Source organism: Rhinolophus sinicus, chromosome 1 (genome assembly GCF_057876585.1).
Source record: "Rhinolophus sinicus isolate RSI-liver-muscle chromosome 1, RSI-T2T, whole genome shotgun sequence".
Lineage (NCBI taxonomy): Eukaryota > Metazoa > Chordata > Mammalia > Chiroptera > Rhinolophidae > Rhinolophus > Rhinolophus sinicus.
Window position 1 is genome coordinate 39,758,590 of NC_142501.1, and position 17,659 is coordinate 39,776,248.

The 17,659-nt window shown below is 38.7% G+C and overlaps 1 protein-coding gene and 1 pseudogene across 1 annotated transcript in view; one reads left to right on the plus strand and one right to left on the minus strand.

Annotated features, from left to right (window-relative positions):
• Window positions 1-16,083, minus strand: part of ITPR2 (inositol 1,4,5-trisphosphate receptor type 2) — a 432,120-nt gene extending 416,037 nt beyond the window's left edge. The window contains exon 1 of the mRNA XM_019737570.3: window positions 15,532-16,083. Coding sequence (XP_019593129.2) covers window positions 15,532-15,623 — 92 coding nt within the window. The 5' untranslated portion in view covers window positions 15,624-16,083. The remainder of the gene's footprint in view (window positions 1-15,531) is intronic.
• Window positions 15,632-16,469, plus strand: LOC148759049 (uncharacterized; annotated as a pseudogene).
• Window positions 16,470-17,659: the final 1,190 nt, after the last annotated feature.

Sequence of the window (17,659 nt, forward strand, 5' to 3'; positions counted from 1 at the left end):
ACAATTGCTAACCTTACAGAGTTTACAGTTTAGTGGGGGAAACAAACATAAAACAATAATCATAGAAACAAAAGTAAAATTAAAACTACAATTGTGATAAAATCTCGAAAGGAAATAAATACGGTACTGTTATGTGCATACATAAAGCAAAGAGATCTCACAGAGTCTGGATGATCAGGAAATGTTCACTTCAGGTGAATCATGGAGCTGAAATCTGAATCATAAGTTGGTATTAAGTGAAAGGCATGGATGTTAACAGGGGGGAAAAAATGTGAAAAGGCCCTGTGGTAAGAGGGAGCTCAGAAAGATTGTGCAACTGAAAAAAAAAAAAAAAAAGAAAGAAAAAGCAGGCATTGTGCCTGAAGCAGAGAGCTAAAGGAAGGGAACGTGATACAAGATGAGGCTTGTATCTCAGAACTCTGCAAAGCAGGAAGTTATGCTGGGCTTCATGACATTTTATCCAAATGTAAGCAAATGAAAGAGAAACTTCTTTTAAGTCTACGTGTTCCATATGTTTAAAAGTAATGAAGCCTCAAAAGTAACGACAAATATTTTAATCCATAAATCCTTTTAGGTCTAACATTAAACACTAAACAAAGATATTGTCCCTTCAATGATTCTGATGACAAGCTCCTTTTCATCCCCACTACAGCTGCTTGATTCCAGCTGCCTTCATGCTTCCTGCCACGCCTACCACTTGCGGCCTTCTTCTATAATCTTTCTCCTTACCACTGTCTGACCTTCCTAGAGCAAACTCTGATTATGGTATTCTCCAGTTTAAAAATCCTTTAATGGGTTCACATTGCTTAATGGGGAATACATGATCTGGCCCTTCTCTGCCCATCTAGTTTTATCTTGTTAGAATACAGAAGAGCCAGGATTTGAGGCTGTCCAGACAGCAGGTTCATTTCTTGATGTTCTATTTATTCTTAATGTATTGGCCTCATAGGCATGGTTCAAGATGGCTTCTTCCCTGCCCATATTACAAATAGCTGAATGGGAGTGAGTAAGGGCAGGAGGTAGGAGGACAATAAAAGCCTCCTTTAAAGGCTTGACCACAAAGTATAATCTGTGGCCACACCTGGCTACAAGGGACACTAGCAAATGTGGGCTTTATTCTGGGCACCCATAAATTCAAGTACTTCTGTTAGTATGAAAGAAGGGAAAAATGAACTTGAAGGAATAACTAGCAGTCTCTTGATATAGAAATTGAAATTAATATGTATTTTTCTAAATTAAACAGGGTTCACACTAAGTTATGCAGTTGATCTTAATTCTTTAGAGTTTATTATATTAATTACAACTTCCACTTTGAGAAATGTACAATGTGAATGTTGGTCTACTCTTTAGAAAAGGTTTACAGTATAACTTGACGGATATCTACTGCCAAACTAATTACTGTCTCTCTCAAAATTTCTACATGACAATTTACCTAAACAACTTTTTATTCAGAGTCTTCAATAATTAACAAAGTGTTTTTATACTTGCAATTTGAGGATGTTTTTAAAGATTTTCTGAGTGATTATCTAGCAGCTAAGATTTTGGCAATAAGCACTTGGTTTCACCCTGACCGGTAACAATAACTTCATTTGTACTGATCAGGAAAGGAGGCTCATTTTTCACATGGGTTTAGAATTGGAACTCATCTATTACATCATGTCCTGCCAGGTAAATAGGGAAGAAAGGGAAATAAAGGCCTTTTTCTCATTTGTTATCAATCCTAGGTAGAGATGGATTAATTTAGCAAAGTTTTAAATAACACTTTCATTGACAATGACTCTTGATTGGACTTAAAAATGTCAGAGTGTTTACCATTCCTACCCATAAGTACAAAACCCTGAATACAACAAAATTCCTTTTTTTACCCTCCCTGCTTATTTTAACAAACCACAACTAAAATGACCCTCTTTGAAAACATGGTTGAAGCCAAAAATCCACTTGAAATGCAAATGTTTAAGTAGTTATGTCCCTGATATTAGCCATGACCTTGAACACTAGCTAAACACAAGCAACTAGTCTTTAAATCATTAACTTACTTTGAATTCCTAATGTAACTAAGTGGGTGATTTGGGTAATAGATTTTTTTAAGTCACTGTCTCAACTTGGTATGATATACTTCAACTGAATTGATTTGGATATTACAGAAATGAGGCAAAAATCTGATAATATTTGGTATCTTTCATCTTAAAATTACTTTTCTAAAGATATTATATTTTTAAATATATATCATAGAGGATCATAGAATGTTAGACCTAGAGGGAATAGAATGACATTGTTTTAATTATTAAAACTATTTTGTGATTTGTACATACCTATATCTTTCACTTTATTTCTCTGTACTGTATGCAAACACACTCTCATTTGTTCATTGCTGTCAATGAGAATTCCAAGAATAAGAGTGAATAACAACAGTGGAGAATTAAAAGTTCTTAAAGAGAATGGCCAAACATGTATCTTTTGGAATGAGCTTGAGGCAAAGCACAATATAACAGACTTAGTCAATAGGTAGATAGAATATAAATTAATGAAGAACAAAAATACTGGCCATTTGGTCCCCCAACCTATATTTATATGCCTATCCTTTTCCAGACACATTCCTAAATTTCAAAAATAAAAATTAAAGGTTGCCATATGCCCTCTTCTATTTTTCTAAAGTTCTACAAATTCCTCAGCTACTCTCTGGTTTTGTATTTGCAAAGTATTTCCAGCTAAACTTGTCTGCCAATAGCAGTTAAAGTTCAAAATGTCTCCCTGGATGTATTATACATTATCCACCAAGAGAAAGGGCTGATCTCAATTATGCAATGGTCCCACAAAATACTTACAGATTCACTCTTTGCACACATGAAAACAAAGCTAAACTTTCAGGAATATCAATTTTTCTTTAATGTGGTTATAATATGCAAACCATTAAATAAAGCTATATAGTTACTTTTTCCAAACTAACTTATATCAGATGTTGGGCTGGGCAGGTGCGGAGATATGACCCGAGAAATTATTAAAGTACCATTATAGCAAAATTTAATGGTACCATAAATCCAATGACAACTTTCATCCATCTTAAAATAATTACCTATATAGATTCTCAAGACATTTAATAAGTATGAACAACTACAATGACTTTTTTCCAGAGAGGAACTGATGTTTAGAGCTACTTAGAGATTTGAGGATATGTATATCCTAATTTAACAAATACTCACTCAATAAATATTTATGGAGCCAAGCCCTTGAGATACTCAGTGACAAAACAAAAGATCTCTCTGCCTTCAAAGAGCTTACATTCTACTATGGGTAGACAAGATGATAAATACTGGATACAATAAACAATAAAACATATTGTGTGTAAGATGATGTAAAAAAAATGTAAAGAAGGATAAACAGAATAGGAAACGCTGAGGCAAAATGTTAAATATGTTACCATATGACCTAGCAATTCCACTGCTAGGTATATACCCAAAAAAATTATGAACATATGTTCACACAGAAATTTGAACACAAATATTTATAACAGAATTATAAATAATAGTCAAAAAGTGGAACTGACCCAAATGTCCATCAACTGATGGATGTATAAACACAATGTGCTGTATCCTTACAACGGAATATTATTCAGCAATAAAAAGCAATGGAGTACTGATACATGCTACGACATGGATAAATCTTGAAAACATTAGGTTAAGTAAATTAAGCCAGCCACAAAAAAAGCCAAGTATTATGTGATTTCACTTATATAAGGCCCCTAGAATATGTAAATTCATAGACAGAAAGTAGACCAGGGTTACGAAGGGGGTGAGAGAGAAAATGGGGAGTTATTGCCAAAAGGGTATAGAGTTTCTGTTTGGGATGATGAAAAAGTTCTGGAAAGGGACAGTGGTGATGGCTGCCCAATATTGTGAATGCACTTAATGCCACTGAGTTTTACATTTAAAAATGGTTAAGATGCTAAATTTTATGTTTTGTATTTTTCACAATTTATTTTAAAAGACACTATGAAGTTACTGTTAAATTATCCACTAGGCGAAGATATCCAAACTCATGCCCAGGTCCTTTTTGCTCTCTTTCCCCCATACCACACTACACTAGAAGCAGGCAGAAATTGGAGCCCTACACACAGTAATTTCCCTGGTAATCAGAACTGGCATTGTGACTTGCCTTCATGGACATAGGTGAATAATCCAAGTGGGGCCAAATTCTATCACTCTGTATTTTGAAATTGAAGAAGAGAGACACACAGTATAGGAATTGCTGTATCCGAGTCTTGCAAATGGCAGGACCCAGAGAAAAGCTTCTGCTATTGAGATTCCCACAGCAGCCCTGGGTTTCTGCCTTTCTTAGGCCTCAGCTGTTGAGCTCATTATTCAGTTTCTTGGAGCTCCTCCAGTGTCCTTACAATAAATTTCCTTCTTTGCCAAAGCTAGCCAAAGATGGTTTCTGCTCCTCACAAACAAAAGAAACTTCTTTCCAATTTAATATAATCTTTCAATTCTTAAATTTTATCCTCACGGGCAAAGTGATATCAAGCATTCCTTGCTTTCCAATTCCTTTGGACTTTTGAGATCAGACAGTAAGAATTAGGATAGGAAAGGATACCTATAGATTGTTTTTTTCAAGAGTTCCAAGACAATTCAACACAAGGGGCTGGCCCGGTGGCTCAGGCGGTTGGAGCTCCATGCTCCTAACTCCAAAGGCTGCAGGTTGGATTACCACATGGGCCAGTTGGCTCTCAACCACAAGGCTGCCGGTTCAACTCCTCGAGTCCTACAAGGGATGGTGGGCTGCGTCCCCTGCAACTAGCAATGGCAACTGGACCTGGAGCTGAGCTGCACCCTCCACAGCTAAGACTGAAAGGACAACAACTTCACTTGGAAAAATATCCTGGAAGTACACACTGTTCCCCCAATAAAGTCCTGTTCCCCTTCCCCAATTGAAACAAACAAACAAACAAACAAACAAAAAACACAAGGCTTGCAAATAATTTAACTGAATGTGAGTTGGAACATGAGTTGAAGAGCATGTTATTCTCTGAAATTTTTACACATAATACACTTTGATTTGCCACTAGAAAAGTTAACAACTTTTTAATCCAATTTTGTTTTGTGTTGGTTTTTTGTTGTTTATCTGGGCTCTTATATTTAGCTCTGATTATCCATATAATTCCTTACATAATTTGAAGAATCTTTTTTTCAATAGGAGATCATATGTGGAGAGTAGTAGTGTCCGCTCTTAGTGATTGTTTCATAATTAGTCATTACCACAAGGTCTTGGAGAGCTAGGTATCTGGGAATTACGTAATTAAAAACCTAAGTTTTCTCTAGGACTGTGTTAAAGAATTGCTTTGGATAACTAATATATAATAGAAGTCCATCATTTTGTAATTTTCACAGAGATTTTTATGATGCTATTTTAAAGTGGCTCAAACACCTTAGTAATAGAACCTCAATAACACATTGTGAATTTTAAGAATTTAAATATGATTATAGACTATGTTTTGTTCACTCCCTACATCTTTGCCTGCACTCATAGAACTCTATCTATGGCCTTTATAGTTTATTAAAATGCCAAAAGGAAAAGACAGCATAGTGGACTCCATACATACCAGAAGGGTGTTCTATACCAAATTGGGGGGAGGGAGGGAAGGAAGGAGAGAATGAGGGAGGGGGGGAGAAAGAGAGAGAGAGAGAGAGAGAGAGAGAGAGAGAGAGAGAGAGAGAGAGAGACTGCGTGTGTGTTGAACAGTCATAGGCACTATGAGGCAAAAACATTTAGAACTATTTGAGATGAAAAGTTGTCATTATTGCCAAAGCTTCCAGGGATATATTAAGACTTTGAGTTCATTATTAATGAAGGAAAACTATGAAACATTGGAAGTAGGGAGAAATGAGGAGGAAAGGAATAAGACTAGAATATCCAAAGGAGTTAGAAACATTGCATAAATTCTCCCAAATAATTGCCAATCTTCTTCTTGTTCTGTCCTCATTATTTCAGGTATCAGTAAATTTAGCGTACACGACAAGGATTAAAGGCCATCTAAGTAACCTTAGAGGGTCTGAACCATACTTAAAGTTCTCACATTTGGTAAATAAGTATAAAATATGTTCTTAGATTATATCTTCTATCTTTGCTTATCTCAATAATATCAAATTGTTACCTTCATTTTTGGAGCTATTAGAATGGACAGTAAAATTTTACCAAGGTTTTTTCTTTTTTTTTCTTTAAAGTTTATTGGGGTGACAATTGTTAGTAAAGTTACATAGATTTCAGTTGTACAATTCTGTAACACATTATCTATATCTCACATTGTGTGTTCACCACCCAGAGTCAGTTCTCTTTCCATCACCATATATTATACCCCGTTTACCCTCTTCTAGAGCCCCGCTCTCCCCTCCCCCTTTACTCTCTAGTAACCCTTAAACTATTGTCTATGTCTATGACTTTTTGTTCTTTCACTTGTTTGTCTTTTTCTTTTGTTGTTTTCAGTTTAATACCACATATAAGTGAAATCATATGGTTCTCTCCTTTTTCTGTCTGACTTATTTCGCTTAGCATTATAATCTCAAGATCCATCCATGTTGTCACAAATGTTCCTATATCATCTTTTCTTATCGCTGAATAGTATTCCATTGTGTATATATACCACAACTTCTTTATCCATTCAGCTATCGAAGGACATTTAGTTGTTTCCATGTCTTGGCCACCGTAAACAAAGCTGCAATGAACATTGGAGCACACTTGTCTTTATGGATAAATGTTTTCAGATTTTTGGGGTGGATACCCAGGAGAGGGATTGCTGGGTCATATGGTAATTCTATTCGTAATTTTTTGAGGAACCTCCACACTGCCTTCCATAGCAGCTGCACCAGTCTGCATTCCCACCAACAGTGTATGAGGGTTCTTTTTTCTCCACAGTCTCTCCAACACTTGTTACTATTTGTCTTGTTGATGATAGCCATTCTGACTGGGGTGAGGTGATATCTCATTGTGGTTTTTATTTTCATTTCTCTGATGATTAGTGATGCTGGGCGTTTCTTCAATGAAACAAAAATGTACCAAGAATACATGATCAAATTATGGGTACAAATTTCAGACAGACATTCATCCTAATGATCCTTTCAAAGTTTATCTCAAATACCATTTCCTCCTTGAAGCTCTCCCCAGGTCATATTAGCCAAATAGAAAGAATCCTCTGCTAACTCCCTACAACACTGTTTTCAGTCATCGTGGCATTTGAAAAGAATTGCTTTATGTTGTAGCTATTCAATACCAGTCTTATCTCCATTACTAAGTAATTACTACATTGGTTTCAAAATTATTTATTAAACACCTAGTATGTACCAGGAATTGTGTGCAGTACAAGGATTAAAAAGAGAGAGTCGGTTCCTGATTTGTGGCATTTACATTACTAAAAGCAAAGAAGGCGTCAAATGCCTTTATGTCTCCCCTAGATCCTAGGCAAGTGTCATACTCCAAATTCTCAAAGGAAGTTTGCGTTTTTGAGACAATAATTAAATAGAGCTTAGTATTTGGCATCTCTTGATAATGTATCCCCAGCACATAGTCAGAATTCATAAAATATTTGTTGAGTGAATTAGTGATTCAATATGCAGCATGCTCTAGCATAAACCACATCACCAGGAATGACACAAGGACTTCACACATGATGTGGACACACTTTCAATTTTGAGATTAAAGTTGATATTTATTACAAACACTTGATCAATTGATTTCAATCACACACACAAAAAGTCTCTCACAAACTAATGCCTACAGAAACTGACTCAGACAATAAAAGTTTCATAGCGAGTACTAAGATCACTAAAGTGACCAAGTCATCCATGCTAAAGTGTTTACTTTTCACATGTATAAACAGACTTCTAAAATTAAACAGACTATATATTTACTGCATAAGTTAAATCAGCCGTTTATAATTGCTCAGCATTGCTGGGCCAGACAAACATTCTTCCATAATACATTTTAAAGCACCGAAATAAGCAGGAACAAAATTTTTTTTATGGTAAACATCTGACCATCTATTTCAGCAACATGCAATTTCCTAGTTTGTGGTTTTCCTCCACTGACTATGACCAGGAAAATGCTTTATTTATGCTTTTTAAAACAAATATTGTTGATTAACAATAATAAGAAATTGAAGAATCTTTAAAAACATTATTTTCGTGTCAGTTAACTTTCCTGAAACATACATAGAATCTGGGAAAGATATGCGATATAAAAATTAAAATCACCCATCCATTCACCATGCAGTATCAAAACTGTTATTATGCTGTTCTATTTTCTTGCACTATTTTCCATGTATCTTATTTTACATATTTTAATTAGAATTATGGTTTTCTAAAGGCATATATTGAAAACTTCCCCACCTAAATCTTCATGGAAGTAGAAAGATAACCACACAAAAAATAGGCAACACATTTGAAAGGTATGGTTTTATACATTAAATAAATGAATGAATGAGTGAATGATCATTAAAGTTTCACTATTTTGATTATAATCTGACAATCCATCACCAAATCCTGATATTTAAAAAGAAAGTAAAATTCATTGTTATTATGCTCTAAATTTGTCATAAAAGTCTACAGTTATTCCTTCCTTTATATTTATATTTGAAGCCACACCCTGTGCCTGGAATTTAAGTTTTAAAGTTTGAGTGTATAGTATTCTGTAAGTTACCCACATATTATCTGTCCAAGAACTGACCGAAAGGGAAAATGTAATTATCAAAAGTATTACCTATGCAAAAAAAAAAAAAAAAAAGCTTCTGTAAAATGTAGAATGCGGCCAAGGGGTTGTCTCTGAATTCTATTCTACCAAAGATAAGCATCAGGGGCATTTGAGGAGGGATAGTTATTTATCTGAGTTCTCCAAAAGAGGATCTAAAAGCTACAATGTTATTTATGGAATGACTTCTAAGTTTAAGAAACAGTCAACCTTTCAGCTTAAAATAGACTTTAAGTTCACCACTTCAGAAACTGTCTTTGTACTTCAGCTGATTTCAAGTTCCATAACATGACACTACTAATTCCACTTTCCAAAACAACTCAATATTCAAGATTATATTGTCTTCTTCTGCCCCACTAAACACACATGCACATGTCCAATGGATTGTTAGATATTTTTATCACAATAACATGTGCCTTAGAGAAAACAAAAGCTAGGTTTATATGCACCTAGTGATAGTAGGACTAATGGTTGGTACTCGGAAGGGGTATCTTTCTAATTCAAAGATACTACAGATTCTTACAAATCATGCAAAAATAAAAGCTGACTACAACCATTCTTTGCTTCATCTATGACTTTTTGTTGATCAAACAGTCCTATTAAAAGAAAGATTTGTTAAAACTATAATAAGAATAGCACGGCTGAGTAAAACAAGAAAACATAATAATAAATCAAATCTGCAAATATTTAAATATCATAAATTTAAGCAGAAAAAAAAAATACCAGGAAGGGACATTCAAGGGACAGTACCTGGGAACAACAAAATGTAAGCCTTTACACAATTTTGTTCATCTAAGTAATTACGTCAGAATTATAAACTACGTGACCCACCATCAGGTGCTCGATGTCCATCACTGAACAAGGAAACAAAGGAATTGAGAAGTTCACTGAAGTGGCCAAAATAAAGAAGGAAATAAAAGTGAGGGCCTCCATCTTCTGTCACTCTGGCTAAGTAAGAGACTACAGTGACGCTCCACTTAACGATCCAGTCCGAGAAAGGTGTAGTTAACGCATTTGCGCAAACATCGTACAGTGAACTTACACAAACCTAGATGTATATAGCCTACGACTGTAATTGCATGTGCTATACTTTTATATAGCTGACTGTGCAGTAGGTTTATTTACACCGGCATCACCACAAACACGTGAGTAATGTGTTGTGCTGAGCTGTTACCACATTAAGAGGTCACTAGGCGATAGGAATTTTTCAGCCCCATTATAATCTTCTGGGACCACCATTGTGTATGCGTCTGTCATTAACCAAAGCCTCACTGTGCCTCCTGTGATGATGATGATGCTTTGCGGTCACTGCACGGATGCGTGATCACCTGACAGTTTTCTGAGACCTTAACTAAAGGGTGTTGATTCTTAGTACATCCCGAGAAGAAACCTCAAGCTAAAGGCAGCAATCATGTATACATATATAGATATATAGATACACACACACACACACACACACACACACACACTTATACGAACATTTGTCATTTACTAACCTCTCAACCATCAGAGAATAAACAATAAAGGAATTATGTACCTTTTGCTGATTCTATTATCCCACCTACCCTGGGAATTCTGCTATACTCACTCCCACTGTGTAGTATTTGGCCAATGGTCAAGCTGATATACCCAGAAATATGAAATGTCAGATGTAGCAAAGAGCAGGGAAGTAAATTTCAGTATAAAGAAAATGGAGGAAGGGTAAGGGACAATTAATACTGCATGTGAAATTGTGCAGCATATCCCAAAACTCCTTCTTTTCCTTATAGATGAAAAATAAAAACTATGAGTATGACACTAACGTGTAACAATATTAAAATATTCATTTATTTAAAATATATTAACCATCTTCCTTTAACAAGATTTAAAGCAGTCTTCCTTAAGTCAATATAAGTATTTCCTAAATAGAACTTTAGATGAAAAATTGAGTTAGAAAATTTTAAGTTAGCCCCCTTGGCACCTACACAGACTAGGAGAACAATACTTTAGTTTGCAAGAATTCAAAATTCAGAAACATCAGGTAAATACTGGTTAAAGAATAACTGGGGGGAAAAAAGAGGGGGAAATGCAAATCTTTGCAGCTGGGGCATTCTAATTTCTCACAGACTGACAAATCAAACTTAAAAGCTGGGTCACGGAGCCTAAGAAAATCCTTCCACATTTCCAGTTGGGCGGGCCTCTAAAAGAGGCCTACTAAACTCTAATATAGTGAAACTCAGTAATTTTTTCATCTGAGAAATGTATTACCTTATTGCAAAAATTCCCCAAAGCTCAATAATAACAATGTATGTCTTCCCAAACGTATTTATTACATATTAAATATTCAAATCAGACTCTGTGTAGACAAATAAATATGTGTCTATTTCCTTGAAATGCTTGTAAACTCAGGTCTCATTAACTACTCTCCTAAGTTGAATTAAAAAAACCATCATACCACACCTCACCCCAGTCAAAATGGCTATCATCAATAAATCAACAAACAAGTGCTGGCGAGGATGTGGAGCAAAGGGAACGCTTGTGCACTGTTGGTGGGATTGCAGATTGGTGCAGCCACTATGGAAAACAGTATGGAGGTATCTCAAAAATCTGAAAATAGAACTACTGTACGACCCAGCAATTCCACCCTTAGGTATCTATCCAGAGAAATCCAAAACTCTAATTCGAAAAAATGTATGCACCCCTATGTTTATAGCAGCACTATACACAATAGTCAAGACATGGGAACAACCAAAATGCCCATCAGTAGACAACTGGATTAAGAAACTGTGGTACATTTATACAATGGAGTATTATGCAGTCATAAAGAAGAATGAAATCTTACCATTTGCAACAATATGGATGGACCTAGAGAACATTATGTTAAGTGAAATAAGCCAGACAGAGAAAGACAAATATCATATGATCTCACTTATATGTGGAATCTAAGGAAAAGAATAAATGAATGAACTAATCAGAAACAGTCTCAGAGACATAAAGGAAAAACTGAGGGTTGCTAGATGGGAGGGAGGGTGGGGATGAGGGAGAAGGTGAGGGGATTAGGAAGCACAATTGGTAACCACAAGATTGCCACGGGGATACAAAGACAGTTTGGGGAATGTAATCAATAATGTTGTAAAGATTTTGTAGGATATCCGATGGACACTTGTTTCATTAGGGAGACCACCTCAGGGAAGACGTAGATGCCTGATCACTGCACTGTACACCTGAAGCTGAAGCTGAACAATAATGAATGTCAACTACATATATATATATATATATATATATATATATATATATATATATATATATATATATATATATAGCATTAGGAATAGAGACAGTGGAAATGTAATGGCTGTATGTGATGTCAGAGGGGTAGTAGATGGGGGGAAGGGGGTTATCACTGTGAGAAGGATACAAATGATAAATGTTTAACTATTACATTGTTTTGTATGCCTGAAACTAATAAAACAAAAGTTAAAAAAAAGAACATTATGCTCTCAAAAGTGTCAAATAGATAAAGAGCTAAAATAGAAATCAGAAACTTTAAGCCTAATATTTAGCTCTTCCACTGAGTTTTTAATATTACAGTGGGACAAACTATTTTAGCTAAATAGATACAATACCAATGTCTCCAATCCAGCTCCTGATTCACTTTAACAATTCAAAAATCTTTTAAAGAAATTTAAGGACCACAAAAATATAAGCATAATATGGATTTTCCTAGCAACTTTCTAACAAAAATAAAATTGTGCTCTTTCATTTCTGTCTCTTTCATTCATTTTTATATACCCCAGGGGGGTGGGCATAGCATATACTCTCCTTCTTAGTCTCCAGAAAGACAAGCTGACATGAAAAGAGAATGAGTAACATGAACATAGCTAATTAGCAGCAGACCTAAGACAAGATCTCCAACTAATAGAAGAGCAAGGGAATTCAACTAGAAGTATGCACTCTCTTTGATACAGAAAGTGTATAAATAATGACCCTACAGCAATATAATGGAAAACATTGATTACTATGATCCTTTGATTTCACAGCCCTAAAACGAACTTGCAAAATAAATATCTACCAATTGTCTTCTAAGCTAATAAAGTTGGTGATGCTACTCTGCCTGATCACATATTATACGGCATGGACGTATGCTCCTGCAAGCTTTGTAACTCCTAAAAATCAGAGGGCGATGTGGTTCCATAGGTTAAAGAAAAAGAATATCCAATCAAAGCACCAAGCTTCACCAATAGCAGCATTTCTAAAGACCCTTCCCCAGCTTAGAATTAGCTGCGTGGAAGTCTTGTCATTGTACCCTCAACAAGACTCAGTTTGTTAACAGAAAAATAATACTGCACAAACACATCCTAAAGAAACTCAACTTTCAAAACACCAGCAAGAAATATTGAATACAAACAAGAAACATTTATAGAAACATATATGCTACATGAAAAGTCAAGCTTATTTTTCACTCAAGGCATAAAGATTATGATGTGCAACCAAATAAACTAGCACTTGGCTGAGAATCTAGAGACAGGGTTACAGTTCCAGCTTCAGCATTAATGTCCTGTTTCTTGGGTAAGTCTCTTCACTTCTCTTCCCTTCAGTTCCTGTACCTCTAAAATTAGCAAGACAGACTCCACAACTGCTAACACTGTAGCTTTCTGATTTCCTTTCTAAAGCCCTATATGCATTATAGTTACACATACACATACCTCTGCTGAATAAGACACTACAAAAACATGATCTTTTGTTTGTCTAGGTTTGATAGGAGTACTCTATTCCTAATCCTTTTTATGATTTTGTCCACAAGTATAACTACTGCTCACAGTTACAAGAGTTAACACTTTATGTAAGTGTTTATTATATGCCAGGTCCCATGCTAAGCACTTTCCATATATTAACTTACTCTTCCTCACCACAATCTTCTGAGACAGAAACCATGAATGCTCCTGCTTTTTAGACCAGAGGAAACTGAAATACAGAGCAATTATGTAACTTGACCTGCGTCATAAGGTGCTCATAAGGGACACAAGTGGAGAAGCCAGGATTTGACCTGCAGCATTCTGGCCCTGAAGTGCTCCCTGCTTAACTACCACGTTACACACCCCCAGAGAATCTATGGAGGGCAAGGGTCAAAAACACAGAATTCATCAGCAAAATGTTATTGGGGCCCAAAAATTGACCTTACATTATGAATTCTCTCAGAAACAAATGGTAGCTCATGATTGACAAACCCAGCTTAAGCACTTGCCACGCTTTTTTTTTTTTTTTTGCACACTTCAGTTTCACAAGTAAATAACATTGACCTTAAGGGATTAAATTAAACCCACTTCCCTACTTTCACCCACTTAGGGGGGATGCATAAATACCGTGTTTCCCGGAAAATAAGACCTAACTGGACCATCAGCTCTAATGCGTCTTTTGGAGCAAAAATTTATAATTGCATAATATAATACAATTGCAGCAAATTGCAAATTTTTGGAGCAAAATTTTTGGAGCAAAAATTTATAATTGCATAATATACAAGTGCAAATTTTTGGAGCAAAAATTTATAATTGCATAATATACAAGTGCAAATTTTTGGAGCAAAAATTTATAATTGCATAATATAATACAATATAATATAATACCCGGTCTTATATTAAATTTTCCTCCAAAAGACGCATTACAGCTGATGGCCCAGCTAGATCTTAATTTCGGGGAAACACGGTAACAGAATCTATGGAAGTTCTGGTGACTTCCAGGTCCGCTGTCGAGTAGGCACCACTCCCGTTATAACATGGCTGGAAGTCATGGTCTAGGAGCATTGCATGTTAAGTCATGTACCCTAAAACCTAACAGAAAAGTGACCAGCAGGAGTAGAAACACCAGTTCTGCAGCCTGAATTCTCTCGGCAGTCTACGTGCTGAGACCATTAGGTAACAAAAAATGTATAGACACATCAAAATATATTGCAGTGTGCATTTAAACTGTGACCTAGTATTTTCAGTCAAGACATAGAGAAAATACTAGTAATCAAGGAAGTCTTACTTAACCATCTAGCAATACATATACATATATATGTATATATGTGTGTGCATATATGTATGTATGTATGTATGTATGTATGTATATATCCATTCATAAACCAATCCAAATCTCAAGAGCACTGCAGTTGGCTGATTTCCAAAAGGAGATTCAGCATTTCAGTGGGCCAAGGCCCGGGAAGTGGTGAAAGCAGGTCTGAGTTCTAGCACCGTGATCTCTGAGGCCCCCAGGCTGTGTCCCCGACCGCGGGACGAGTCCTAGTTCGGCAAGGCCAAAAGGAAATTAGCGAAGAGGGCACCGGGAGCTGCTCCCGCGGGGCAAAAGCCACACTTTGGCTCACCACTTCGCTTGAGTTTCATGTCCAAAGCCACGGACTTTCATCCTCTGCTCTTACAAACCCAACCCTGAGAGACAGGGGCTGAGAGTGGTAGCGAGAAAAGATGGGGAGAGGAGGTGTGCTGTTTTACCTTTAAGGGGAAACAAACATGGTAATCAAAATAACCCAAGGAGAAGCCAGCGAAGACTTCGCCGGCCTGTCTCAGAGCTTTTGAATCACTTCCTCCTTTTCGGATGTGTCTCTAAGTTTGAGATTATGAACTTGCTGAGAAAGTGTTGCCTCTCCGGGCAGCTCCCAGCGAACCAGCGACCCGAATGCACGGCTCTGTCCGCGGGCGCAGACCCTAGCCGGCGGCCGGGCCACGCTCGGCGGGAGCAGGAGGACCAGTTGGTGCGTGGAGGGACGGGGATGGGCTCCGAGGAGACGGAGCGCCAGTGCTGCCCAGCCCGCCCCCGGCTTACCCCAGGGTGCTGATGAAGCCGTTGACCGAGCCCTCCGCGTACAGGGACACGATGTCCCCTATGTAGAGGAAGCTGGACATTTTATCAGACATGCTGCTTCATGCTCCAAAGTAGACGTCCTTCCTCTTCTCTGCGCCCTCCTGCCCTTTCAAGGAAGCCGCCGCCGCAGAGGCAGCATGGAGCGCACGACAGCCCGGCAGAGAGCAGCGGCGGAGGGCACGGGCGGAGCCGAGTGTGGGGGCTCAGCCCTGTCCAGCGCCGGGGGAGCTGGCCAGGAGCGAAGCGTCAGCCGGAGACACCCCGCGACCTGCGCAGGCGGGGGGCCCCGAGAGCCTCAGCCGCCGCCTCCCCGTCAGGTTTCCTGTTTCTTTCAGAAGTTTTCTCTCCAACACCTTTGCTCCTCCTCCTCGTCCTCCCTCCTCCGCGTCCCCTCCCCTCTCTGCGCCCCGCCGCGGCCGTCACAGCCACCGGGAGGGAGTTAGCGATTGCAGAGCCCCAGGGTGCTCTCCGGGGAATTTTTGGACCAGGTGGTGGTGCCCATTGGGCAAAGGGGAGGAGAGGAGCCCGGGGAGAAGGGAGCGGGAGGCCAATCAGGGAGCGGCGGGCGGGGGCGGAGCTGGGTCGGGGCGGGGCGACTCGGGGAGGCCGGGCCACCCGGCAAGCCGCAGCTGTGGCCGCTGGGGCGGGCGCGCGGATGGAACTCCGGGAGGCGCTGGGAGGGCGGCGGGTGCCCCAAGCTGGTGGGGGCGGGAGAGGGGGCGCGATAGAGCCGCCCAGGAGAGGCTAGATCTGGGGTGCGACAGTCTCCGCCTGGGAAAGCGAAGGATGGCGGTGCCGAGACGCTTTCCTGGAGCTTGAAGGGGTCAGTGAGGATGAGAATTGGCGATGGGGCAAAGGACCGGAGCAGCGGAATGAGCCAGCGAGTCCCCCGGAGGTGAAAAGGAGAAGCCGGGATGGGGTGGGTGGATATTTAGGGGTGGGCAGTTTGCTGACGAAGAGAGGGGAAGGTGTAGAAGGAAAAAAATACAAATAAAAAATAAACACATAATAAAGAAAGATAATAAGGGGAAAAGGAAGGGAGGGAGGAAGGACGGGAGGGAGGGAGAAGGAGGGAGGGAGAAGGAGGGAGGGAGGGAGGGAGGGAGGAAGGGAGGAAGGGAGGAAGGAAGGAAGGAAGGAAGGAAGGAAGGAAGGAAGGAAGGAAGGAAGGAAGGAAGATGGGTCTCTATTTGGAGTATGTAGTTTTGTTTTTTTGTCCCAAGTACCTGGCGTTTGTGAAACGTGATCTGTCAGCAGATTCCCAGGTGGAGGCCAGCCTCCTCAGAGGAAACGTCACTTTACCGAGCCAGCAATTTTTGTAGCTAACGGTTGGAGGTGAACCTTCTCTTAAACCTCCAAGGCTGCGCCTCCTGCTGTAAAGTCCTAGCCCAGGTTTAACTTTCCATCTCCGGAGAGCCCACCCTCACTGTCTCACTGACAGTCTTTGTTGACTTTTAAAACTGCTGAGGCTGAAGGCGCCAGAGGTCATAAATGAAACTGGTGACTGAACACGTTTCCACACCTTGTCTGTTGTTTTTGTAGCCCTCATCTTATTAAGATCATTTTAGAAGGCTTTTGCCCTACCTTTCTGGAAGACCCGGAGAGAACAAACTCTTTGGATAGCGGTTATAACTCCCCACCCAAAGAACTGTGACCTAAGCAATCCCCACAGAGCAAGGTTTGCAGAAAGGCAAAGGGAACTCAGGGCGTGCAGAGGAGTGTGCGCCAAATTGTGCAACTAACCAAAATTTAAATTTACAGTTCAAGAAAGTCTTACAGTTCAAAAAATAGTTTTCGTTAAGACTTATAATCACATGATGGAATATGAAAGACGAATAAGCTTAATATTCAAATGTTTGTTTTTAGAAAGCCTGGAGGATAGAGGAAAATAGAGTGTTAGAATCCAGGAAATGCTGGCGCAAAGCCTGTGTGTGTTGAGATAAACTAGACTCAGTCATTGTCCTACTGTGCAGCTGACAGATCTCTCTTTACTTCGGTGTTCTCCTTTGGAAAAGATTACTTGGCAACTTAGAAATGCATATTACATGATAAAAGCCCTCCTCTGTCTACACACGTGATATTACTGTTG